Here is a 27,438-nt window from a genome sequence, read left to right on the forward strand (position 1 = left end):
ATTTGGACTTCTTCTAGTGCTGTTGATTTCCTCTGACAATGAACACGTAGCTGGTTTGCAGCCTAGACAGCTAGCAGAGGGTGACATGTTTGCTGCCACCCTGAAACACTTAATTGGGGCATCAATTCCCCCTGTTCAGGGAGAATGACAGGCGGTGGGGCTGAAGTGCACTCTGCCGGAATTTCTTTTTGCGCAAGTTCCTTTTGGCAACATTTTTACTCCAAACTCAGGCCTTTTGTGTGCCTGTCAAAAGGAAGCAGCGCAGATGGACGTGTACGGTTCGAGACACTGCGGTCTATCTCTGTTGGTTGATTGTCAAGTCTCTTGGGATTCTGTGGCTTGTTAAATCATCTCACAAGAGATGGAAGGAAGGATGGGGGAAGGAAAATACAGAAAATACAGTGCAGGGTTGCCAGCTGTAGCCGGCTCAGCGCTGCAGCGTGAGCTGCCTGGTATTTTTTGGTTAGGAATTTGGGGTTGCCCAGGCAGCTTGCTTCCTTTTCTCTGGAAGTGCTGGATGGAGGGAAGGCGAAGGGAAAGTCTTGCACCTTTGTAAGGAATCGTGCTTCAGCGGAACCTGGGAGCAGCCTGCACCATCTAGATGTTTCCTGCTCATTTTCTATGCATCCAATTTTTTTTTTTTTAAATACTACATTTTCTTCCACTTAGTTGCATCTTCTCCAGTACTGCGGAAACAGTAGAGCTGAGCTTCAAATGAAGAGTGAGGAACGCTTACCTTAGCAGTGCTGCTAGTTCTGGTTTGCAATTTTGTGATATTGTCAGCTCCGGGATATTTTATATGACATTCATATTGCTGCTCAGCTTATTGAATTTCTGCAGGAACGTTTTGCTTGCTTTTGCTCCTGTTCCTCAAAACCCCATCTGGGCAGATGCAGAAGAGGAGAACGGACTGCAAAATTGGTATTTAGTAAACCTCATTAAGAGGTTTGTAAGCATTTTGCAGATGTTGTCAAATTTCTGTCTTTTCCTAGAGGTCAGTTTCCCCACCTAGCAAAAGCTAGGCAGCTTTTTGGGCTTCAGCACTTCACGTAGAATCCTACATCTACGTGTTGGGTAGTCTGGGTTTGCTCCCTGACAAATGTGGGCACCTCAGTTTGAGAATACTGGTATTAAGGTGCTAGTGGAGACTGCATCTCACGTTATGTGCATAGAAGCGAAATGCAAACTCTCTATTTGAAATCACTCCAGTGAGCATTTTCCTTTCTCTTTCCTTCTGAAATCTCCCCATCTCTTCTGAGTTTTCTCTTCAAGTGAGCTAACTGCCAGAGTCGTCAGGTGTGGTGGTGTGTTTGAGCTGAAAATGTGAAGGACATGTGGGTGATGCCATTTTGGTGTTACCTTCCCATTTTCCCTTCTCTTCCCCTACCAACACGCTGCCCTTGAACCCTCTGTGGAGGAGGGGTGCTCCTGACACCGTACACATCAGAAACCAAAGCTCCTTGTCACTCTTCCCTGCAGACACTGCTTGGCTTTTCCTGTCTTGATGATTGAATTTTTTTGCACTTCTTTCAGAAAAGCTGTGTTTAGATCAGGCCCCTGTAGTCAGTGCCGGCATGTTGTATGTGAACTCTGCTCTGTTGCATGTAATCAGCTGGAAATGCTCCCGTAATGGGAGCAGATTGCAGAGCGAATCTCTGTAATGCTTTTAGGAATAAAGGGCAGCATATGCACTCAAACTAGACCTGTTTTTTTTTGGTTTTTTTTTGTTTTTTTTTCCTCTCCTGCAGCTATTTATTTTGCCTTCTGCTCGGAGGGATTCTTTGAGGTAGCGTAGCATGCACGCGTGACCCATCCTTTCTGCCTGCCGTTGCATAATGCAGGTGACAGAGCCCGCTGTCACCCCCTGCCATACATTAAATTTAAAGAAATAGATTTCCACTGCCAGAAGCTGTCTGTAAGGGTAGGGCTGCACTTTTCCTAGTGGGGAATTTTAGCTTGGATGGATGCTTTTCTATTAGCGATGCCAACCCTATCTTGTTCCTTTACAGCGTGAGCCTGCAAGCCCGGGGTTTAAACGTGTGGTTGTTGTAGTTTTGCACCAGTTTGAACCAACCTCCTCCTGGAAATGAGGAGCGGGAGCTGGTAGGCTGGTTTTGAGACAAATACATGAGCTTACCTTTTGCCTCTTACAGTTCCTGAGCTGATCCTTCGCAGGGTTGCTGTCACTGTGAAACCTTGAGCAGATTTCCTGCTGCCTGCTCTTAGCCAGTTGCCGCATCTGAGGAGTGAGCAGTTCTGCTCCGTTCGGAAAGAGGAGCAATTTGGCCATGAGAGGATCAGCTGCTGCATGGTATCGCTCCACTGGTTGAAATGCTGGCTTTCTCACAGCATGCTGTTAACCTTACGCTGGCTGAGCTCTCTGTCGGTGCCAGGCAATGAGGCTGGAGCGGTTAGCAATCTTTGTCCGTAACTATTGCTCCACGCTGGAAATGAGCTGGCAAAGTGGAAGCGCTTGAGGGGTTGGGAGCTTGGGGTCTCGTGCTGTTTCTGTGCAGAGGGCTAGGCACATTCTCTGGCTGCCTCTGTGTGTCAGCCAGAAAGTCGGACTGAACCTGAGCATTTGCACCTGAATCCCTTGTCAGTGGCTCTGCCTTGGCTGCTGGGTACCTTGACAACAAGTGTCTGGTTACAGAGCCGGAGCCCAGGCACCGCTCGTGCTGAGCTGTGGTGTTGTGCAACGTCAGCTCAGTCATTTTCACGTGTCCTGCCCTTATTAAGGTCCCCACTTATCCCCATCCATTCTGGCATCGTGTACTTGAGCTTGTGATCCTCTGACTGAGGACGTTTACCTTGTTAAACTGTCTTTGGCTCTAATTTATCTGGTGGGATGTAGGGACGGGGTTGGGCTTCATCCTTTTAATGTTTAGCTCGAACTTTTGTGCTGCATGCAGGTAAAGTTGGCATTGCCAAGTGCTAAAGAATAAGCCCTGAGGCTTTCCAGACAGAATGACCTGAAGCTTCTGGTTCTGGTGCTGTAGAGAAGGAGAAGGTGTACTAGGAGGTGAAATGGCCGAGGATTTGTCTTGCTGCTCAGACTTTACATGGCATCAGTGTCCCCCTGTAGCTGCTTTTTCAGTTGTGCTTGTTATCAGCTCTGTCTTGCTTGCAGGTATTAACGCATCCCTTCCGTGTGTGTTTCGTGCAGAGCAATAGGATTAAAGCTTTTAATCTGTCTGTGCTGTATATTCGGTCTGTTTAGCACTCTGAATGATACACAAAGTACTACAGGGAAGGGCAGGGATGAACGTGAGCCTTAAACGTGCTGTTAGCTGTAGCCGTAAGCTGCTGTTTCACCAAGTGGTTCCCTGTGTCGTCTACGTGTCTGTTAAATGTGATGGAAGGTAAATTAGACATCCTGTAATTCCCACAGGTGAAAGCGTGTGCCTTCCTCTTTCTGGTGCGTTGAAAAAAGTGTCTTTGGATTTTTTTGCAGTGGGTTAGACATGCCCCAGAGTTGGAAATACGCAGGATTTTGGTGAGTTGGTGGGCGTTGAAGAGTCGTTTGTTTGCTGGAGTCACTTATTTTACTTGGAGTAAAAAAAAACCCTAGGGTAATTTCAGAAAAAAAATACTTTTAAGGCTTTCCTGCAAGTGGCTGGATGTTATTAGAAAGCTGATGTGTAGGATGCGCGTAGTGGCTTGGGGGAGGCGCAGATACCAATTAAATAGCAGCAGAGCCGCCTTCTTGCTTGTACGATGATTGAAACAGTCCCTGGAGAGCCAGGGGAAAGGAACCCAGCGCAGCCAAAATCCTGGAACGGCCTCGCTGCAGATGGATGCTGCCGTACGTGTTTGGAGTTGGATGTCCATGCTGGCTTCTCGGGGACTCCCTCAGCGGTCACCCCGATGCTGCTGTGCTTGGTACGTACGCGTGGAGGTGGTTTGTTTCCTGTGCTGTGTCTGTCAGACACATTCCCACAGTCACCCCTTCCAAACACATGGATTCCCCTCTCTTGGGAAGCTTCAGCTCCACATCCCGCTGTTGGAAACTGGGCAGTGTGACAGCTTCGCTCTAGAGGAAGTTATGTTTTTCTCATGTGCCAAACCTACTACTTTTGGCCAAAATTTTGAAAGCAAAGAAATCCAGATGCATGTGGGAGATCAAAAGTCAAAACTCACCCCCAATTTTTCTTTGTTATTGTAACATTACAGAGCTGCGCTGGGGTTTCTCCTTTCAGCCATGGTCTTTCCTACCAGAGAACTAGTTAAGATGGGATTTATGTAAATATCCATGAATTTTCCTGTTTGATGTGACGATTGAATTTTAGTCTCATACTCTCACATAACTGTCCCTCTTCAAAACATGAGTGCCAAGAAATTTTGGGTGGTTGTTTCCAGTAGAAGTTGCAGATGTGTACTTAAGATCTGCTGATGCTGTCAAGTACTTCTTCACTAAGATCCTGATCTAAACTTGATCGAAAATCTGTTGAAACAAAGTCCACTGGGAAGTGTGAGCCGATACTGCAGCTCCTAGATGAGGTGAAAGCATACCCTGCCGCATAACGCCCTTCGTTGTCTGCAAACGGACCTGTGTGTGAGAATTAAAGGGAGTTTTGTGGATACAGCTGTTGAAAACGCTTGTTACTCCCATAAAACTTACTTGTTACACAAATGCAGCTGCAAAATAAACAAATTCTTCCTGTGAATGTGTCCATAAATTTGGAAGTTGCTCTTGGGTGAGGACATTGCCTGTTCAAGGAGATCTTTATGCTGCAACATCATGCTTTCGTTTCAAGATTTGTTAGGTGTTTGTGCAAAGAAACGCGTGCAGTGGGAAACCGTATTCCTTTTTGTGCACCAGAAAGGAATTTTCTGGCAATAGCTGCCTGCAATTAGAGTGGGGGAAAGCACCTCCTTCTTTGTGATGTGTGCACTGCATGTCTTCACATGGAAACACGATTGGCGTTCCTTGATAGATTGACTGCCTGACTCAGCTCTGGTGTAAGCCCACATTTCTGAAAGGAAAGAAGGTATGTTCTGACAGCGTGGAAAAATAGAGATAGTGCTTGTGGAATCTCTGAAAATAGCTTTGTTAGCCCTGCCGTTCAGTTCCACTTTGCATGGGCTGAGACGTTAATCCTATGACTGCAAGACCGAGACTTCCACGATCGCAAGGAGTGAGTCATCCCCACGCTAACGACGTCGTCTCTGCGGAGACGGTGGCGTGCTTCCCTTGGCACGGGCGGAGCCTGGACCAACCTTGCTTGGTTGCTTTAGGAATGATCCTTACCAGCCTTCTAGGTTCTGCAGCCTTAAGTGGCTGCACGTTTAATGCGCGTGCCCCTTAACTCTGACTTTAACCTCTGCACTGTGTCTCAAGTATCCAGATTTCCTGGAATGGTGCTTCCAAATCCCAGCAGGATCCATTTGTCTGCTTTGGCGGTTTTGTTCTTTTCATGTTTGAGAACTGGATGCTTTGCGCAGATGTTTATGATCTCATTGTTCTTTCCTCACAGGTGTAGCTTTCCAGCTCCTGTGTGCTAATTGCCAAGAAAATTTCTGCTTTGCAGCCCAGAGCTAACGACACTTCAGTGACGATTTTTGACATACCATGCTTTTTGGAAGAGAGTTACTAGAAGCAGCATGTAAATCTGCGCTGATGCTGTAGCAGCTGGGCAGAGCCGTGCTCTTCAGTGTGTTAATTCTTGTATGTGTGGTCATTGGTCTCCCATTTCCTCTAGTTTTAGATTTTTAAGCACACCAGTGAGAACCAGGTGAGTCCCAGCAGGAGGAAGTGCGGGCAGTGATACCTCGTGGCTGATTTAGGATGGCGTACTCGGCATCGCACCTTTAGAGTTGTCTGTAGGCAGCGTCTGTGGTCGGAGGGCTGACAGCCCTGTAAACCCAGATCTGCTCTTTAATTTACCTGTAATCATTCCTTTTCAGATTCATTTTGCCATCAGGATTTATCAGTGTAACTTACTGCTTGCAAGGTGAAGGATTTTTCCACGCTTCTCCCGGCAGCTTTGGGAATGCTCTGCTCTAACTTCCCTGCTGCTTTCCATGTGAGAAGCTGGCTGAGAGCCCCGGCTCTCAGGTCTGGCAGGCTGGATGGTCTATGGATGCATCCTTGCTGACAGGTCGTCTTGCATGTGTTTTTCCCAACTCTGGAGAGAGGCACTTGAGGAGCACGTGCGGTATTAGCTCAGATCACTCGGCTTCTTCCCTTTCATTTAAGCGTATGAAGCTGCATTTTAACTTTGTCAGTCAATGAGAAAATTTTGTGCTGAATTATTACAAAAAAGTAAAAATCAAACCCAACAACCAAATTCAAACAACAAATCCGATAAAAACAGTCTGTGCCTCTCCCCTTGCAGCCCCTTGGTCCTTAGCAGAGCTCTTCTACGCGAGGTAGACGGTAATTCTGTGTTTGATTGTAAAATGCCTGGCAACATCATCGTGTTTGGAGTGCTAAATGTGAATGACCATTGGGTTTTTAACCCAAGTGAAAGACGCACGCAGTAATGTTAGTGGGAAAATCTTACATACAGCAAATGCCTCCTGTGTAGGGCTGGAATGTGAATTCTGTATGCGTTTAAAAGACCTGGATCCCCTGCAAAGCATTATGTAATTATCCTCTATGTTAAATGGCCACCTGTTATTTCTATAGTACGTCTGAATTTGTGTAACCGATAAGATACTGCAGCTGTAAAATGACAGAGCCAAGCTCTTAAATATTTTGTTTTTAGAGCTGACTGCTGCAGTTAGTGGAAGATACTAACAGAGGCAGAAAGCACGTTTTTGTCAGGTATTCTACGATGAGCTGAACGCAGCAGTCCGAATTAAGCTCCCGTTGAGCTAGGTGCTCTACAAACTTTCCAGGCCTGAGCAGAACAGACCAGGCAGATGCACAGATTGTGTGTTCCTCGATTTGTTGGCGGGGGGACAGTTGGGTTTGGAAGCAATCTGCTGAACGGAGAGGAAAGGGGGATGTGAAAGGCACAAGAGGAGGATGATGGTGTGGACAAGAGTAATGGGAAGAAGGCAGCCAAGGAGTTTTGGGTGGGAGCAATCATCCCAGCTGGCTGCTGTCTTTATAGCAAAGAAGAATCTGGACAAAAGTTGAGAAGTGTAGAAGCCTAAGATCACTGCTTTGGCTTTTTTGCTGCCTCTCCGATAGCTGGAATCTAACTGGGTTGCTCTCCGTGGACTTTCCTGAAGCCTGCCAAGAGGGGCTGAGGCAGTATTCCTTGGGATCTGGCCACATTTTCCCCTGCCCCAGGACTACTCTGCTTTAATCTTCTTCAGCCTTGCATCAGCAGTTTATTTTTGAAAAGGCTATTGTCTTATCTCGTGGTGGAGGCACGCTAGGAAAGGGGTTGCAGCTCCGTTGGGAGCCCTGCCGTGCCGTACCCCTTCCCACCGGTGAGATGGGCGTAGCGCTGCCTTCCTCGCTCTTCAGAAAACTTTAAGTGTGCTTTCTAAACCTGAAGTCTTGCACAAAGCCTTTGGGTTGTTTGTGTTACCAGTCCCTGAGCAGGAAATACCAAGAGAGAGTTGTGTTTGCGCATTGCAGGAATCCAGCAGTTGCATGGATATTAATAGCGGAGATGTGCGTTGACTTGTGGTGTCCTCCGGGCCATGGACGGGGAGTTCATCTGCCTCCAGCCTGAGCTGCCCTGGTGACACTTGGTCTCTGAGGCATTGAACTAAGCCTACAGACATCTGGGACCCGTTCTCAGCTACTTTAAACTTCCCTTGTGACCTTGGGCCAAGCCACTCGTGTACGCTGGTTTCTTGTCTCTAAAGCAGCGATAGCAGTAGCATTGCGCCTCTTGTCTTTAGTAGTGAGTGCATAAATACTCGGGGGTAGCAATGGCCTCTGTCTGATCTGCGCAAGTGAGAGTACGGGTCCCTGAAGTCTCTGGGTGCTTCTGGTGAGACCCCAGCTGCAGCACTGCGTCCAGTTCTGGAGCCCCCAAGGGCTTAAGAAGGACGTGGAGCTGCTGGAGAGGGTCCAGAGGAGGCCACGCAGATGCTGAGAGGGCTGGAGCAGCTCTGCTGTGAGGCCAGGCTGAGAGAGCTGGGGCTGCTCAGCCTGGAGCAGAGGAGGCTCCGGGGAGAGCTGAGAGCGGCTCCCAGTGCCCAAAGGGGGCTGCAGGAAAGGTGGGAGAGACTTTTCAGCAGGGCCTGGTGTGACAGGGCGAGGGGGTGATGGTTTTAAACTAGAAGGAAGCAGATTCAGACTGGATATAAGGAAAAAAAAATTATGCTGAGGGTGGTGGAGCACTGTCCCAGGTTGCCCAGAGAGGCGGTGGATGCCCCATCCCTGGAAACATCCCAGGCCAGGTTGGCCGGGGCTCTGAGCAACCTGATCTGGTTGGAGATGTCCCTGCTCCTGGCAGGGGGGTTGGGCTGGGTGGGCTTTGAAGGTCCCTTCCCACCCAAACCCTTCTGTGATTCTGTAGTCCAGATAAGTGCGACTGTAAATCAGCTCTGCCGCTCATCGTTTGCCCTGAGAGCCCTGGGCTGTTCTTTAGGTGGCTCAGCCTCTGCTCTAGCCCGCTGCCCCAGACCGTTTGATGAGTGAAGTTACTACAGGCAGGAAGAAATAAATGGAAAAGCAAGAGGACAAATCTGGTCTTGTTGAAAGGAACTGTTGGGTTCTATCGTGACCTAAAGCAATGAGCTTTATTCAGCAATTTTTACAAACAGGAAGCTTTATTTAAAAGGCTACAGCACTTGCTGAATCATGGAGCAAGAGAGAACTGAGCGCAAGAATTAATTTAAACAGCAGATTTTGCAATTTTCAGAGCTTTTCTTATATCCTTCACGTTCAGTCTTAATTACCTTGAACAGATACATCAGAAACATCGTTACAATGTGCAGCAAAAAGGGAGGTGAAATCTCGGTAATGGTTTGAGAAGTTTGCTTTCGTGACAGACTGCTGATATAAAAGCAGCCCCCCTCTTGGATGTGCAGGGGTTTTGGGGGACTGAGGAGGAAACGAAAGCAAACAGCGGTGGCAGTCGAATTGGCTCCAGGCGTTCCCCGAGCTTTATTGGAAACTTGTATTTACAGCATTCTCCTTCCTGCGCGGGGATCTGCGTTTGTGTTTAATCAGAAACAGCCCCAGATCACCCTGTACATGGATCGGACTTGGCGTTGCGCTCTGCTCCTCTCAGCACCGTGTCTCCACGTTACGGATGGGAAAACTGAGGTCTGGAAGTGGAGCTCTTCCCAAGGCTACGTAGCACGGCGGGGAGCAAAGCCCTCCTGGCTTCCAGAGCCACCGTCTACACCCAGCTTGCCGGGCTCGGAGAGCATCGCCGTGCTTTGGCGTTAGGATTTCCTGCGTTTTGTTCTGTCTTGTCTGTTTTTGCCGAAGGCAACGTTTCTACTGCCCTGTTTTGAATTACTTCCCCTCCGCCTTGTAAAATCAGGGCGGCAGGCCTGTAAGTAGGCATTGTTGGGATGAAGTGATTCAGGCTTTACTGTGCGTGATCTCACAGCGCCATAGGTAAGTGTTCATCCCTTTCTCGTTCCGTTTCTCATCTGCAAGCCGTTGGAGGTGATATGTTCCAGGTGGAGATGCAGACCTTGAGCCTTGGTGCAGCGGGAGGTGGGGGACTTGAAGAGGAAACCCCTCTGAAAGGGACTGAGCCACCTGGCTGCCGCGGGCTCCTCGTTTCCCAGCGGTGATTTTTTGTGTCTCTGTAAAACCCGCTTACCTGATTCCTCATGTGTGGTGTTTATTGGTCTCTGTGTTGTGAAACGTGCTCGCGCTGGGCTCCTCGCTGAGGAGTGAGACACTGCTCTGGATTTATTTGTCTGATAAGAGTTCCCAAAGTGGGGCTGGCTGAACGGGATTTCATGGGCTGCTCTCCGTGAGCCTGACATCTCAAAGTCTTGCTGAGCTGTTCCTGTGGGCTTAAACCTCTTTAAATTTCTCTTTGGTCTGAAAAGACCTGACAGTCTCTTCCCTTGAAAAGATGTGAGTACCTGCCTCCTCCCCAAAGTGGTCTGAGGGGGTTTTCCCCTAATATTTTAGGTGAGAGCCTGGGCTTCATTTCCAGTAGTCCTGCCACAGTCCCCGCAGACTTTGCCTGAGGTGTCGTTCAGATCAGATGCACCAGGTGCTGCAAATGGAGCTCTGGAGGAACTGCAGCGTCTGTCAGAAGGAACGTTCTCACGCTGGTGTTTTTCCAGCTCCTAGTTTCTGCAGACCGTAGCAGAGTTGTTTTCCTGTGTTTAGATCCAACATGAGAAGTTCGTGATCTTATCTTAGCCTGTCGCTTTAATGCTTTGCATTGCATAAAAAAAAAAAAACGGGATGAAAGATTTGGTTTCTGGTAACTCGGAGCTGAACGGCCTTCCAAGCAGAGCTGGAGAGGAAGAGGAGGGAAGAGACTGATCCACTTCTCTGCAGTCCTCACATCTAGATATAAATAGTTCTCTTCTTGGATCCTTTCACCCTGAACTTCTGCGTGATTTGACCTTTATTTGATAAAAGCTTTCTTTATTTACAAGAATAAAAGGGCAAGAGGGAGGAAAGGACACAGCAGTTTTTTTTTTTTTAAATATCTTAAAATCCTGGCAGTTGATTTCCGCAATACCCAGCGCTCGCTGTTGAACAAGCTCTGTCCTGGACTCCAGCTTTTCTCCTCGTCCGAGACCTTTGAGTGAACTTTGCGTTTTACTCTTAAAGCAGAAGCCAGAATTTCTAAGGAAATTTAGGGAAGTGCCTTTTCTGACAGGGAGCCCATCCTCTGATGGGGACGGATATCCGGGGCTCCCCTCCCGGTCTTGCTGTCAACTGGGTGGGACACTCTGAGCAAGCGATGTGGTTTTCCTTGCTTTTCCTTACTTCATAACTTCAGCTGAAAGAAATATTTGTATTAAATGCTGCTGGTTTTTCATGTGTACACCCTGAAGCGTTTTGAGCTCAGCATTGAAACACGGCTCTGTTTAATGTGTAAAACCGCTGGACGCTCTGGCTTTGGTCAGGTGAGCAGCCTGTGCAAGGGGATGTGCAGTGTTTATAACTCCTCCAGACTCCACGCAAGTCTTTCTGGCACTGGTTTTAACCATTAATTGCCACTTTAAATCCAGCAATAAATTATTTGGGCAACCGCATTGCGTGAGCCCGCTGCCAAAAATAAACCAGAGCCTGAGAATTACTCAGGTTCCCTTCGTGCTTCGGGACTGTTGCAGCTGGATGGGGTAGGACATCTCCTGGACTCAGTCTGGTCATTTTTGGTGTCTTGCATCTCTTCTGGACATGGTTTAAGCCACCGTCCTGTGAACAGTGTTAGTAGCACCTGAAACGCGTCACGTGCACGTGTAGGTTTGCCGTTTCCTTCTGAGGCGCGGGATGGTGTGTGGGAATGCCTCTGGATAAGCCTTCTGATCCTTCGCAAATTGGATTTTGTGGCTTACTTCCCTGTCCTCTTGGATAAAGTTTCCCCTTAACTGCCTCTCCTCTACTGGGCTCGTGTCTGTCTTGGGACCGCAAAGCCTTTTATGATAATGCTCTGCCAGATCAGGAGTCACTCGGAGGCGAGAGACTTTCCATTTCAGAACGCGCTCGTGCGTCCCACCTGAAACGTGCTTGAGCCTGAGCGTGCTTCTTGGTTTACTTCTGAAGTTCCACTTGGTCTGCGTGAGACTCCTGTTGGTTTGGTGGCATTCCTGCTGCTTTTATGTGCTGTGGTACAGAGTTTTTTTCTGGCTGGGAGCCCTCCAGTAATGACTGTTATTTTAGAAAACCTAGTTACTGCTCGAGCTGCTGAGAGTTACTGCTCTGATCGTGCAATGAGTTGTCACGATTACATGCTGGGGAGGAAATGAAATTATCAGGAAAGGCCTACTTCATAAAGAGCAGCAGTTGGTTTTATTTTAAACCAGTTAAATTGGGGATTAGAGGGTGCTGTTAACTCCTACCCCTAGTTAAACAAAACAGTGCAGGAAAATGCACTGTATTAGCAAGAGTGTGATTGTCTGGGCTTATAATAAATCCTGTATAATTCTTGCAAGCACTGAGTTTAAAATAGGCCAGGATACAAGGGACGATGGATTGTAACGGAGAGGACTGCCTTCGGGAAAGGTGAACAGCTTCAAATTGCTTGTAAGGAGGTGTTGGTTTGTGTTCACGTGCCATTGCTGGTGGCACTGGTGAGGGTTGGCGGTGGAAACCGAGCTCCTTTAACAGCAAGCTGAGGAGCAGTGCCATCTTCTTACACACGTGTTTTAAATAGGACACCTTGCAGGGGTTAGAGAAGATTAATCCTGTACAGGGTTAATCCTTAAATCCTTGGCGTTCGACTTCTGAACAAGGGAGGGAAGTTAACAATGTCCTCAGACGCGCTCGGAGACCACCTGCTTGTTCAGATCGAGTGCCAACAGCTGTCGGATGGGAGTGATTTTTGGACGGCATGAAGTCAATGTGGGATCACCCTGGTGACCAAGAGCAGGCTCCGTATCCCCGTCTTTGACTTACACCCCCAGTGACTCTTGCAGTGGAGGGAAGAGGGTTTCCCAGACCCGTTAAAACGCGAGGGCTGTGAATTAGCGGTGGGTTGATGCTGTACTGTCTCTTGTGGTTCGCTTTAGTAGACGTGTTCCTCTGAAGATGCTTTTTGGCAAGCATGTGTACGGCTGGAAGATGTCTAGTAACAGGAGAACGTGGGAGCTCTGATTTCAAACCAGGATGGTCTGATAAAGCCTCGCCTAGTGAATCCCAGTACCGGCTGTGCGCTTTGTGACACTAACCTCTGCGCTCTGTTCTCTGCGTCACCGCTCTTAACCACAGCTGTGCAGCCACTGGTTTGCTTCCAGATAACCACGTTGGTGTGAGAACTCTGCTGAAACCTGTCCTTGCCAGCCGTCCGTCCGTTCGGTGTGTGCCTAAGTGTTCCCTGTACGTTTTCTGTCTTGCAGCATCTGGAGAGGGCCCAATGTGAACTGCGTTGACAGTACTGGATACACCCCACTGCACCATGCTGCTTTGAATGGCCATAAGTGAGTCATCTTAAACGCCTTTGGATACTGTGTGCTTTGCAAGCTACGGTTTGTGCAGTTCATTCACCAGTCTAAAGCTGTTTCCACTAAAAATGTGGTGGTGGTGCAGCACTACACCATCTTCAGGACAAGAAGTGAAGAACATCAGGGCAGTGAGGCTGTAGAGGCATTGGCTGCTCCACATACCTCTCTGAAAGTTTGGTGAAACACTGATGTTTTCAACCACCCTTTTATTTATAAGCAATTTGGATAAGAGCTGACAGCCCATTAAAGGTGACTTTTCCAGTAACAGTCCTCTGCAGTCTGTCTGGTGTCCAATGTCTTGCTGTGCCTGCACCACTGAAAATTTGCTTTTGTCCATTTTGCATTTTTAAGTAACTCCAGTCTTCAAGGTGGTAAATCTTGTATTGTTCATTGCTACTTAAGATATTGAGAAATCGAAGGGAGTTAAAATCTTTATTTGTCTTCATTGTGCTGGTGCAATTCACTTTTCACCAGCGGCCTGCGGGTGACTTCAGTCCCTGTTCAGCTCTGTTAGTGTGAAGGTAACATAGACCTTTCCTGAGCTCATTTCAGCAGTCTTTCTTTTTTTTTTTCTTTTTAATAGGAGAGCTTTAAAATCCCATTTCAAGAGGATCTCTGAAATATTCATGTTCAGATGAACTTTCTGTAAAATACTTATTGCAGAATGTGATCTGAGAAACAAGGACTGCATGTGTTATGGACTCAAGTTTCCTTCTCTTGCAGGGATGTTGTGGAAGTCCTGCTGAGGAACGACGCGCTAACCAACGTAGCGGACTGTAAAGGCTGTTACCCTCTTCACCTGGCAGCTTGGAAAGGAGATGCGGACATAGTGAAGCTCCTCATCCATCAGGGACCTTCACATACTAAAGTGAATGAGCAGGTCTGCCTATTTTTCTCTTAATTTATCATTGAATCGCTTCCCTTGGGTGGAGATAGACTACTTCAGCTGACTCCTGACCCTTCCCAAACAAGTAGCAGTTGTTAGGAAGTCCTGCTTGCTAATGGGATAAGAAGGGCACTGCCTAAAGCAAATACCTCCAGTTCTGAGTCAGTGGCTGAATCAGCAAGGCACATATGTTTACATAGAGAGAGATAAATATAAAAACCACTCAACGCCTAGGAAGTGATCTCCTGCTTTCGTACTGGGCTTCTAAAACTAACCCATAGCGTTTCCTTTCAGTTGCTGGATAGCTGAGAAGGTTTCTAGTTCTGTCAAAGGACACATTGGCTCCCTCCTTTGGGAACTAATCAAAGCAGCTTTGTTTAGTCTTTGGCCATGCTCTCTTAGCTCTTCTCCTGGCTTGCCTCTAGCACTTGCTCCAGTTCACTAATTTGTAAGCTGTAGGATAATTCTAACCTTAGATAAATCCCTAGCTTAATACTAAAGAATTATTTTCTCAATGAGGAGAAATTTGTCAAGCTGCTAGTTTTTGTCTAAGAGGCAGAGGGATCGATTTGTATGAAACTTCCCCATGGAAGTCAACAGGTACCTTAAAATTCCAGGGAACTTCTGAAACACTACTGCTGGAAGTCCCAAATATTTATTTTGTTTAAGAGTTTTGGATAAGGGAACTGGTTACCTGAGCGAGGCCAGCTGAGTGGTGTTACTGGACCGCGTGTGGCTGAGTGAGCTGAGCAGACGTGCAGTAACAAATCCAAATGAGATGGTTAAAGTTACAATAGCTCTTGGTTCTCCTGTCCCTAAGGCAGGAATATCCAGTGTCCCTGGGAATCCACTCCTAAACCACTCAGGTGTTCATCCAGGAGGAGAGGAGTAAACCAAAAGAAGTTTGTCTGCCTTAGTACAAGGCTAAAAGTGTGTATTCATTCAGCAGTTAATTCACAAGTAGGTCAGATATTTCTGACTGGAGTTTAGCAAAATCTGTCAAAGTCAAGATGAGCAGCTGGGAACTGTGAGTTTCCGCTGTGTAATTTTGACCTGCTGTCTATACTTTTCAGAAGCTGAAGAGCACACTCCCTTTGGAGTGAGGTTTAGGAGTCCTAATCCTGCCTCCAGCCATACTCGTGGGGACCAAAATGCCACGCTTAAGTTTTTTTGTTCCTCAGCATGAGGTGGCTAACGATGCATCAAGCTGCTCCAGGGCTGAGCGGTTGCTTCTGAAGCAACAAGAAATAAAAAAATACGGTGGTAATGCTATTCACTACCACTTCTCTGTTGAGCAGAAATAACTGAGTGTGTGTTTTAATGTCTGCGTGGATAGTTTGGGGCTGTGCTCAATAATGCCTTTCAGGCACAGCTGCAGGCATTCAGTCTGTTTGATAGATTTGAGAAGTGTAGTTAGCTGTTTACAACCCATCTGATAAGAACGACTGAGGGCCCTGAGTGTAAACTGTCCTGCTCTGAGTAGAGAGGTACAGGAGAAACCTTTGCAAAGGATTAAAAGCTTCATGTAATCCTTCCAGGTAATGTTTCATTAACGTCTGTTTGGTAGGAACCTTTTTAACTGAGGGAAGTCAGCCCAATAGCCCATGCTGCTTGTGTTGGAGTCCTGTAAATGAAATGCACAGTGGTTCAGGTTACAGGAACCGGCAGCTGGAATGGCTTCTGCTGTTAATAGCTCTGACTGGAACAAGATGCTGTGTTCTCTCGTTTCCTCCCCTTGGGAGTCACCCATTGCTTTGTTGCTATATCTCACCCATTTCATTATCACATTTTTTTTTCTTTTTTTTTTTCCTCTTCCTTTTTGTAGAATGCTCTTGAGATCAAAGAACTCAAAAAGTACGGCCCCTTTGACCCATATATCAATGCCAAGGTGTGTACTTTGCTGTCAGCATTTCACTGCATCATTACTCCAAGCTGCACTCGCGTGCTTCCAGGTGCAATGTCATCCAGTTGCAGTAATACCTCTTCGGTTTGCAGCTGCTTGGGGAGAAGTAAAATGCGACCGTTTATTTACTGTGGGTTTCTTTTTTCAAAGCAGTTATAGAAACGTAATTTAAGGGAAGCTTTTCCTTACTTTCCTGGGGGCTCCTTCATTGCTTAGCCTTGTAGGACTCGCGGTGATGGTCAGTTTGCTTGGTTTGGCTGGATGACTTCCAAAAGGTAACGTTATTTCAATTAAAATGCTTTAGGTTTTGTTTCATGTGCTAATGTGGCTGGTAAATGCAGAGAGGAGGAAATTTTTCCTGCTTAAACATGGATGCATTTCCTCTGTGGGCTGTTTGGAGTGAATTTTCATGCCTTTTCTCCTACAAAATGCATAATGCTGTGTTTGTTTGTATGGGCAGTTAGTTCTTTCGGTGGTGGTGGGGAGAAGGGAAGGCAGTAATGCTCATGCCTCCCTTCCCAAGTCCTTCCTGTCCTGCTTATCGCATCAATCTCTCTTTTTTGATGTTAACTCTGTTGTGTCGTCTGACCCTTCAGCCCTAGTCTTCTGTTCCTGTTTTCTTGCCTACTTTGCTCCTCCCTTGCTTTCAGTTGTTCTTGAGCTACAAAAAGCCATGACATCAGCACTTATGATGCACTGAGGCTGAGCAATTGAGGAAGCAGATAAGAAAGTTCCTGGTGATGTTTTCTCAGACACCATCTTTCATTTTTATTTATAGTGAAGCTGCAGGCCAATGATGGCATAATAGTCTGCTGATTTATCATGAGATGCTTCTGCTGTAAGTCACCGTGCCACGGTTGCTTCCAGACGATTTGGGTCCAGCCATCCATGGCAGATTTCTGTCTCTCAAAGTTTAGTTAAAACTTTCCCTCTGCTTAATTTGCAGTGCCTTAAAAACACACATTCAAAGTTCCCGAGATCGTCAACCACTGGGAGCTATGTTTGTTTTTGCAGACTTCTATTTCAGGAAATACACGCGTGCATACCTCTTGGAGCACAAATATATTTACATGAACCTCATCCGTATCTGATTTTTACAAAAATCCAGATGGGAATTTACAGCAATGAATGTCTTCTGTGGAAACATCGTAGTCGAGCAGTGAGGTTGCCTGAAAGGAGCTTTCTAAAGCGTTGTCAACAACAGGGAAACCTTAAACACTCCAGCATTAAAATGTGGAATGAAGAAGGAATATAAAGATGAAACTGAGCTTACTCTCTTGTGGATTTTTGTTTAAGTATTCTATTTTGGATTTTATACTTCTGACAAGTGCATTATTTTAAACTCTCAGTTGGTTTTCAAGATGACTGTAGTGCTTTCAAGAACAAGACTGGTGTTTTTGAAAGCTCTGCCTTGGTTTTAAGGAGAGAGAGAGATGCTCTATACACAACCTGTTGGGTTCATCACAAGTTCTGACCAGCTTTCCACCCAGTTCTGCCCAAGTTTGAAGAGCACGTGGAATCATACCTGTCATGCAAACCTTGTTGTCTTCTCAGTAGCCTGGCTGCAGGTGGGAGAACCACAAAAAGTCCAGGTGCAAAGTAGAAAAGTCCTTACTTGGTTGGTGCTTCCAGCTTCTTGGCTGCCATGCTGGGTGGGATGTTGTGTAGAAGCGATTGAAGCGAGATGTTTCATCTTTCCAGGCATTTGAGGCTGTTTAGAAGAGGGGAAAGCATTTATATATGATTGGACTACACTGTAATGCCCTGTTGAGGAAAACTTAGGTGAGCAAGAGCTTCTTGCTCTCCAAAAAATTAAAGAAATACTTAACAGCCGCTTTTTATGCCCCTTCCTTTTCAACATGTTCAGTGGGAGGTCCCTACAATATGCCTGTTACAGGCCTGAAGGGCTTCTGGAAAGCAAATAGTAGAAGCAAAGTCAAGAGATGGAGCAGCAACTTCGCCCAGTAACTCCTGCTCCTTGGATTTGATCATTTAATTTGTGTGAAGGAACCAACCAGTTGAGCAAAGCCAAGGTAGAAAAAGCTGTCACATAGCTCAGGTTTGTGCCCTGCACAAACTACCTGTGTCTTTTTTAATTGGAAGCAAATGAGGCATGCAGATTGAGTTTAAAGTGCTATAAACCTGAATGGGCTGCTGAGAAACGTGGAAGCCTACCATCTGGAGTCTGCAAATGGAACTGGGCAGCAAACTCTTAATTTTTTTTTTTTTTCTCTGAAATGTGTTTGGCATTGTTGGGCACCTGTAGGAAGGAAGGAAGGAAGGAGACCTGTTCGTCCTTACTCTGCTCCTGGCAGTGCCGTGTGGGATACCAGTGGGAATCGTGTGCTGCAGGAGCGGAGGAGATGGTACAGCTGATGGGGCAGCTCCAGCCTCTTCTGGGCTGCTTTGTGCCCAAGGTCCTGATGTGCCTTGGGTGTCACCTCCTGGTGAAGTTTGGATTTTACTTAATGTTGGTTTTTTTTCCCCCTCTTTCACTTTGGCCTGCCTTTAACTGAGAGTGTGGAGTGCCTGCCAGCAGGACGTCCCTGTCCTGTGCTTCAGGATCAGATGTGTCACCGGAGCAGCAAAACAGCAGGTTTTTAGTAGGACAAGCCTTTTAGACACACACACATACCACAGAGGAACCTTAGAAATGGGCCCGAAGGGTCACGTAGCCTGTTTCCGCAGCCCTGAGGCAGGATCAGGTCTGCCTAAAGCATTCCTGCCCAGTGTTTGTCTGTCAGCTTCTCAAAACCCCCCGAGAGGGACAGCTCTGCAGCCTCCCTTGGCAGTCTATTCGACCACTCGAACCTTTCCAGGTTTGACAGTTAGAAAACTCTTAATATAAGTCTCCCTTACTTCAACTGAAGCACTCCTGCAGTGTGTAAGAACAGGAGCACAGAGATGTGCTTTCAGGAGCTGTTGATGCTCCGTTTTATGTGTGGTGAGGAGCATACGGGCTGTGGTGTGTGGTATCTCGTTAGCAGGGCTTGAAGAATTTGATGGAGCCCATATGAAAGCGGAGACATTTCTGCTTGTCTTCCCTTCTGTGGTCTGTAGGCAGGATCGTAGGAGCCCGGCTTCTCACTTGCATCTGTGAATGGAGGGGGGAGCGCTAGGATTCCTGCGGGAATGCAACCCCGGGCCCTGTTGAGTGCTCTAGTTTTCTAAGAAGTTTTGAAATTTGAACCCATACGCCTTCTGGTGCTGGAAAGGAATTTTCTTTTTCCGTCTCTGATAAATATGTATGTCTGAGCCCTCTGCTCGTTGTCCGGGCTCCGCTCTGGTTTGCGCTTGGAGAGGTGATGTGGGGAAGGGAGGCAAACTGGAATGGCTCCAGCATTTTTGACTGCTCAAAACTCTCCCAGAATGGAAGCAATAAAGACTTGGGCAATAGCGGGAGTTTCCAGTACGCAGTCTGTGATGGGGAAAGGCTTGCCGTGATGATTCAGGGGAGTTTACCACCTGGTGATCTGCTGCAGGAGGGAAGTCTGGGGATTTCATCCCAAGTGTCAGAGCCCTGCCCAGCTTCAGGAAAATCAGACTAAATTGCAGTGAAGATGAGGGAAGTCCTCAACAATTATGTTATTAAGGGATGAAACGTTCCTGTTCCTGAGACGGCAGGCAGACGTTTGGGATTGCTGTGTGCTTTAGAGCACCCGGGAGGGGTATGGTCCCCGTGCCAGGGCGGGATGCGAGAGGGATGGTCCTAGCAGTGGAAATCCTCTCTGGCCAGGGCTGGTGCGGCCTGAGCAGTGCATCCCCGTGGCTCCAGAGGGGCTGGGGTTGTCTAACCTGGCAGCGAGGGGGCCCTGGTCTGGCCGTGCCACGGGCTCACCCAACCTGGGTTCCCTTCCCTGTCTGAGAATAATGGGATTTACCAACCCTTTAAATGCCTTGAGACCAGCAGCTTAAGCTGATTGATAGGAGTAATCTCTGTAGTCCTCTCTTCTCTCCCCTTCTCAGTCCATATGTGTATTTTATGTGCAGAATTCTTTATTCTACAGTAACGTCTGTCCTCTTGTATGTGCCTTCCTTCACCGTGGCTGCTCTGCCACTCCAAGTATCCAGCCTGTTGTTTGAACTTCTGTGCTACCAGTGATGCTGCGCTTCCCTTACCTTCCTCAGTAACTCACTCCTGCATGCGGCTGTGGCTGCTCCCTGCCTTCTGATCTTTGTTTTATATAAAATTCCAACCACAGAGCCTCTCCGGAGCTCCTTGCTTCCCGGATGCTTTAAACTTGAGTTTAAGCCAGATGGGAGTTTGCATGTACGGCTCCTGTGATCCCTAGGATGACTTAACACCTTGATAGGATTAGAGCACTTGCACAACAGAGCAGGTTGCAAAATATTAACTGCTCCTACAAGCCGGTATCCAAAAAAGCGTGTGTGCTCTTAAAGTAAAAACTTTAATCAAATTCAGTTTCTATAGTACTTCTAACTCTGTTAAGACAAGTACCTGCTCTTTTTTTTTTGTGGGAACTGTTCTTAATGTGACAAATTCTACCACAATTATCTCGGATAACAGTTTGTACTAGAGGTTTTTTTGGGTCAAATTGTTAGATAAGTATTTGTTTCTAAAGTCCTTAAACCAAAATACCTCTCTGTAACACACAGCAGTAAAACTAGAAACTCGAGCTGAATTTAATTTGAAAAAAGGCTCTTTTAAATCTGACTGTTCCTATTTTGCACCTGCAAGTGAAATGTGTTGGGTTTCTTGTTTCTTTCAATGCTTTGCATTGCTGGTTTTTAATGAGATGCTGCATGCATTAATTGGATCTGGCTTTCACCGTGGAGGTGTTCTCATGTAACCTGGACATCTCTTCCCTCAGCTGACCCGAGACCTTTGCCTTGTTAGCGGAGCGATCCAATCGCGCTGCTTTCTAATTCACGACCTGCATGTGACTTACTGCACCCTCTCCCTAAACGGCCAGCTTGCCAGCTTCAGGACTGCAAAGGTGGAATGGCTGTTACAATCAGGATAAGCAGGGTTTGAAACAATTGAAGTTTAAATCTAAAATGATGACGATTAAGCTACAGCAGATAGAGTTCGTGCTGCGGTTTGCCTGTCATATGTCGCAGCCTGTGATTTTTGTGGCACCCCAAAGTGCGGGATGCTGCCGACGTGTGACAGACTGCCTTCCCCCAGTGCTGGCAGAATTGATGGGAATCCAGATACAATTCGACAGTCCCTTGATTTTGACCTCAGTGCTTGGAAAGCGGGCTGTTCCATATAGAGCACCTATTTCCCGTAGAGCAGATTTCCCAGATGTGAGCGAGGCTCATTGTTCTGAATATTTTTGAAGCTTTTACTGGGTGAATTGGTTGTTGACTTCATGAGGTGACATCTGTGCCTGGTAAATGACTAGTGGGATAATGAAAACAGTGCTCCAGGCTCTGTTTCAAACTGGGCTCTCTGCTTCCCAACTGCTTTTTTGTCTTGTTTTTGCATTTAAACTTCAATGATGTGAGCGAGGCGTGGAGCAGCTCTGTTCTCCCCTCCTCTGACGCGCTGGCATTTGTGATCCCCCCCCCCAGAACAACGACAACGAGACGGCGCTGCACTGCGCTGCGCAGTACGGCCACACAGAGGTGGTGAAGGTCCTTCTGGAAGAGCTGACCGACCCCACCATGCGCAATAACAAGTTTGAGACTCCTCTGGACCTGGCCGCGCTCTACGGGAGGCTGGAAGTGGTGAAGATGCTCTTGAACGCTCACCCCAATCTTTTAAGCTGCAACACTAAGAAACACACTCCCCTGCACTTGGCAGCTAGGAACGGTCACAAAACTGTAGTCCATGTCCTCCTGGATGCCGGAATGGACAGCAACTATCAGGTATCTGGTGTGTCTGTGTGTGTCGGGCTGGTCTGATTGCTGGGGGACGGAGAACCCCCGTAGTCACGGCACAGATAGCTCCACCTTACCCTCCTCCCAGAGGGATGGTTTATGGAAGATAAGCCATAGCTTTCTTTTCCTCTGGGCTGTTTGTTCAGCTCTTGGTTACTGTGAGAAACTGCTCGGAGGGATTCTGGTGCTGCGCATGCTTCACGCCTGCTTGTTGGTTGAACAGAGAGCCTCAGGTACACAACGAGGGCTTTTTTTGCCCTTTTGCCTGAGCTGTTCTGCCCTGCAATACTGTGAGCTCTTGATAGCAGTGGAGGCAAACTGTTTCTCTTCCTCCAAGCCACTTGTGAATATGCTGTTTTCACAGCAATAGCTTCTATGTGGTGATCTTGTCTTTCCTTTGCAGGACGTGACCTCTCGCTGAGCTGTAGAAAGTCCTGTCTTGGTCTGTAATCTGGGCCCGCATGTCTCTCTGAAGAGACCGTTCCCTTTTTCCATTCCAAATTCTCAGCATTGTAATAACATTGATAGTCTGTCCTTAAATGTAGATGTTATTGCCCACACTTTATGTACGATGCCATACATTTATTGCTTTTGTAACCTTCTAAAACATGCCTCCATCGCCATTCCCCACTGTCTAGCTTCATGCTGTTTCTCCATTTAATTTGCAGACTGAGAAAGGCAGTGCTTTGCACGAGGCTGCTTTGTTTGGCAAGACAGATGTGGTACAAATATTGCTGGCTGCAGGTGAGAGAATGATCTCCTTTTGAAGCAGTAACATGGTGATCCCTTCACCCAGAACTTGAGGAAACCCCTTTATAGTCGCAGCATGTTTCTTCAACCATCTGTCAGATTTCCTCAGGTTATCTCTGGGTATTTCTGGAGCATTTTTTAGCTCCCCTGGTGAGGATCACAAATGTAAGCTCTGACTCTATGAAAGACATGAATTTGCACCTAGTTACAAAATATTCTTGCTTTTGCCTTCTCTGCACCGATTGCCGTAGGTATTGATGTGAACATAAAGGACAACAGAGGCCTGACAGCGCTGGATATTGTGAGGGAGCTTCCTTCTCAGAAAAGCCAACACATAGCAGCTCTTATCGAAGGTGAGCGATGTTGCTCTGTGCGTGGGCAGGAGGGAGAAGTTTGGGGTGCTAATTGTGCCTGCGCAAGTACAAGATTTTGTTCTCTAGTCCTGGAAAACGCTGAAAGCAAAGCAGCTTCAGGCCAGGTCAGGTTCCCCGATGAAAATCTGAGGGATGTTGGAAGGAATGGCGCTTAAACGCTCGTCTGGGTGAGCTGTTTCCAGACTGAGTGTGTGCAGGGGGACTTCCGGGAGGGGGATTTAGGAGGATCAGCTCCTTTTGCTGAGGAGCGTGGCTTGACATTTAAGGTTTAAATGGGCTTAATTGAGCCTTGTTTAACTCACTTTAGAAGTTAATTAAAATTAAGGATAGCCTAAATCTGGTTGCAGAATGCAAAGTAATAGCTTTTGAAATGGTTTTGGATTAACTATCCTTTATGTGTCTGTGTAGGCAAATAGTCATCCGCGGATCTTACATCCTACGCTTCACCTCATTACGAAGCTTGGGCATGGATTTTGCAGATGAGACTTGCAGAAAAGGCCTTGATTAGTTGTGGTTTATAAAGGAGCTTGGCCCATTGTGTCTGGCCAAGTTAGGGAATGAAATGTGGCATCTTAGCTAAATTCAGACCTTGTAATTAGGCTGTCTCAATTTCCTCTCAGCTGTGGGGAGAAAGATCAGAGGCGTATGCAACCGGTGTGCATTATTCATGCTTAGCACTTGCGAGCTTTACAGGTTCAAAGCACTTTGCAGACTTTTAATTAAGCTTTGCCTGTGAGGCTGGTAGGTATTATCTCTGTTCTGAAATTGAAGACAAAGATGGGCTTTAAAACTGACGTTCTTGCAGGTAAATGCTGGTAGTTTGCCCCTGTGAGCGAGCTGGCTGCATGAGGTGTTGCTGTCTGACTTTATTCATGTCAGCTTAGTGCTTCTGGCTTTGCCTGTGGTTAGGGGACCACAGCTAGAGTTGGTTTCTTTGTCTTACGACTCCAGACCACCAGACTACGTCTCTGTTTTGTGATGTAGTTTGTGTCTACAACATAAAGAAATCTGCTCCATGACGCTGTGTCTGTACGGGAGCTTTGCAGCTTTCCGATTAAAGACTCTGTAAAAGTTCAAAGGACCATCCTTAACCTTGTGCATGTGATGAAAGAGGCTGCCTGCTTCTATTTTGAGATCTGAGCTGCGAGCTTTAATAATGTACTTTGGTTTTTGGAGACTTAATAAGCTGACAGTTGCCCTTCCATCCATACGGGAGGAAGTACCGTATGCTGAAGCAGACACAAAAGTAGATTGACATCAACTGACCCTGTTGCCCCATCTCATTGCAGATTACACAGTTGGGAAGAAAAGTGCCAAAGCTGCAGAGAAGACCGTTCCAGCACCGCTTGTTCCATCCGCTGATCCCGTGTGCCGGATATCTCAGGGTAGGCTCCCACGCAGCGTGGCAGTCGCTAGCACTCTTCTTCCTGCAAGTGCTGATTTCTGAGGGCAGAAGCCCCGAGTGATGTACTTGTGTCTCTCTTCCTCTCACAGGTGATGTGGAGAAAGCAGTGACAGAACTGATCATAGATTTTGATGTGAACCCGGAAGAGGAGAGCCCGTATGAAGCTTTATACAATGCAACGTCCTGCCACTCCCTGGACAGCCTTGCCAGTGGGAGATCTTCAGATCGGGAGTCTGTGAATAAGGAAGCGGAATTGTCTGGTCTTAAAGCAGCAGGAGTCAGGCCTGTATGTAGCTGTGTGTGCTTGTCTCTGCTTGCCTCACAGGGAGAGTTAACTTACCTCTGTCTTCATGATTTTGCAGTAGGCTGCCAATCCTTCAGCTTGAGGAAATCTTTAAACCCGTCCCTGACGTTGATTAGAGCAGGCAGGTACCTCTCCTCTTCCGCTGGCCTGTTCACATAACCCCCCACGAGCAGCCACTTCTACATGCCTGGTTTTCACCTGGTGTTGCGGCCGTCTGTTTTCTGGCAGTTGAGTACCGATGCCTGTGGATTCTGGTGTGTCAGGACATTGCACTTAGCTGAAGAGCTAGCTTCTTGTCGAGAAGAAAGCTTTGGAAACTTTTGTGTGGGGCATTTTTCTGTCTCTCTTGTTCTCTGCTTTGCCCGAGAGAAGGCTCTCAATAAATCATCTTTAAGATGATGTTAACGTTTTTTTTTGTGTGTTACTTGCAGAAATCTGTAGAGAGTTACTCAAGGCTTTACAAGGCAATGCAAAACTCCAGGAGCTGTCGCAAAGAACTCTTCTTCACCGTCTGTTTAGTTGCATCTGCCACCTCCTTAGCGATCAGCCGTAACGCTGCTCTGGGGCAGATGGAGCGCTGGCCTTGCAGCGTGCTGTGTCAGCTTCAGGGTTTGTTTGCTGGTTGGTTTTACAAAGCCCGCTCCGTGGACGTGTTCCTGGACAAAAGGCAAAGCAGCAATGAACAATTAAACTGCTGGTAGTACTGTAACCGTGCTTCCCCTCTCTCTGCAAAGAGGTGCATCCTTTTTCCTGTACGATTAGCAAATACAGGAGAAATGAGACAGAAGCTTTAGAAGACTGGCATTTCAGCCAGACAGCCAGGTCCCTTTCAGGTGTGCGATGAAAGGTGCGCTGTCCGTTTACTGGTTGAATCTTGGTGGCTTATATCCATCTGTGTGCTGTTTGAGGTGAAATAAGCTCAGCTCTATCACAGATAAGAAAAGATGAGAGGCTGAACTGCAGTTTAAAGGGAGAGGAAAGAGGGACGTGCTCCAGGAGCTTGCTGGAGTTTCTCCCAAAACTTACTGGAGTTTTTTTGGAGCAAGCGGATCACCTCTGCCATCTTTCCCTTTGCCGTTAGATGGAGCTGTTGGAGGGCAGGAGATGACCTAGCGATGGGTTTAGCTCTGCATCCAGGCAAGGCAGCAGAGCTCTCGGTGCCCGCAGACCATCTGGGGATATCTGAGGAATGCAGTGCAGCGTTGTCTCTTGGTCTCTAGGGTTTTTCGCTGTAAAAGGTGCTTCTGAAATCCCTTATTCCTGTTACTGTTTAAGACACAAGTGATAAGTTGTTCCTTTCATGAGTTCACTATTGACCTTCACTGCGTAGTGCAGTGCTGTTGAGCTTACCAGTCTGGATCTGAACGAACTGGCTTGAGTAATAAAACAGTAAACCTCTAAACAGCACCTTCCACCCGAGCAGTTTGATTCTCCTGAAAGCATCGTTGGTCCTCACGTGGGTCTGAGCTGGCCTTGTGCGGCGTTACTGCTGCGGAGAAGTGGGTGGTCTGTGTTGTCAACAGCAGTCCATCCTCAGGCCTGCAGTACAGTGAATCTGCAGAAAGGTCTTAAAAGTACCGTGCCCAAATATTGTCCTGCTGGAGAGGAGGAGGAGGAAATGCACAACCATTGCCAAGCCCTGTGCTGTTAGGGCTAAATTTCTCCTCCACCCAGGTTAATCTGAGGAAGTCCTTTCCATGCTACACTCACGCTAGTGTGAACGTAATATTGGCGGGAGCAGAAGGGGATGTGCTTTAACACAACGCAGTTGACAGTGATCCTCTAAACCGCAGAGAGAACGTCCACCCCCGCCTGCCAAGCCACCGCCTGATGAAGAGGAGGAGCAGCATGTGGAGAAGAAGATAAGCCATGGTGCTTCCTGTGAGGTACGTGAGACTTGATCGGGGGTGTTTTGTAGGAGTCTGGTTTAAAGATCAGTTTTAATAATTTGGGTGGACTGATATGATGTTACCTCCCTTGCAAGTTGGGTTGTGAATGTGAAGTTTTCTTTCACTCCAGCATTGCTGCTGCCGCTTGCCATGGGAACTTCCTTTGTGCGGTTCTTCCAGGGCACCTCTGTGTTGACCTTCAGCCTTACTTTCCTATTCTTGGCTGGGAATTCCCTTAGGAAGAGATTTTTCTGAATCACGTTGGGATGTGGACTGTTGCCCACTTGTAATGACCCCACCAAATGCATCTGGAGACTGAAACCCAGAGGGCAGTCGCTTCCTGCTTTGTTTTAGCTTCCAGCTGTGGAGGAGATGTGTGGGCTCATGGGTCCCACTGACATGAACAGGGATCAGGAGCTTGAATCCATCCAAGAATCTGGCCCAGCATATGCTAAAGCTGTCTTCTGCAGAAGTCAATGTGTGCGAGCTGCTTTTTGATGAAACTGAAGTGCTCCTATTCCGTGTTGTTCCTCCTGGGCTTCCTATTGCTCGTTTTTGTTCACCTGGCTGTGAACCTCAGATGTGAGGGCTCTCCGGGAGACCTGTGTGATGGGAGCGTGTGGAACCACAAATGTGTCTTGGCAGTTTCTGCTGACACTCAGGAAAAACCTCAAAGCAAAACCAAATTTGTGGATTTCCTTGCTTTTCCAAATGCAGTGGGTTGTATGGAAAACAACTGGAGTTTGTGCCGTCTCCAGCTGTCGGAACAGGCTCCAGTTCACCAGAAGCTTTGCTTTGAATGTGTTGATCTGCTGACGTTCCTACAAGGCATAAACGGGATCTGTTTTCTGAAGTTTATAAAATCTACACGAGACATGAGTAAACATTATTTGCTTTAAAAGAACGGACGTTTTACAGAGAGAATAAAGCTCCAAACAGTTCATAAAGGGTAAAAGTGAAATGTGAAATTGTGGAGTGATCTCTCTACTGCCGTTAAAATGGTTTTGCGGTGTGATAACCAGTCCTGTGGCTGGCTCTGGGCAGAGGAGAGCTGAGTAGCAGGTCACGGCATAAT

The 27,438-nt window shown here is 47.2% G+C and overlaps 1 protein-coding gene across 6 annotated transcripts in view; it reads left to right on the top strand.

The window, feature by feature from the left end:
• The window catches only part of ANKS1A (ankyrin repeat and sterile alpha motif domain containing 1A), a 106,741-nt gene that overhangs the window by 14,846 nt on the left and 64,457 nt on the right, over positions 1-27,438 (top strand). For 5 of the 6 annotated variants that reach the window (XR_015261019.1, XM_086765940.1, XM_086765934.1 and 2 more), the window contains exons 2-10: positions 12,901-12,981; positions 13,729-13,885; positions 15,717-15,779; positions 21,333-21,629; positions 22,310-22,385; positions 22,643-22,744; positions 24,055-24,150; positions 24,260-24,456; positions 26,268-26,360. Coding sequence is in view for 5 of the 6 variants with exons in the window: in XM_086765940.1 (XP_086622066.1) it covers positions 12,901-12,981; positions 13,729-13,885; positions 15,717-15,779; positions 21,333-21,629; positions 22,310-22,385; positions 22,643-22,744; positions 24,055-24,150; positions 24,260-24,456; positions 26,268-26,360 (1,162 nt within the window). In the remaining variant the exon portion in view is untranslated. The remainder of the gene's footprint in view (positions 1-12,900; positions 12,982-13,728; positions 13,886-15,716; positions 15,780-21,332; positions 21,630-22,309; positions 22,386-22,642; positions 22,745-24,054; positions 24,151-24,259; positions 24,457-26,267; positions 26,361-27,438) is intronic. The other variant, XM_086765937.1, reaches the window with a different exon arrangement.

Source organism: Chlamydotis macqueenii, chromosome 23 (genome assembly GCF_036417535.1).
Source record: "Chlamydotis macqueenii isolate bChlMac1 chromosome 23, bChlMac1.mat, whole genome shotgun sequence".
NCBI lineage: Eukaryota > Metazoa > Chordata > Aves > Otidiformes > Otididae > Chlamydotis > Chlamydotis macqueenii.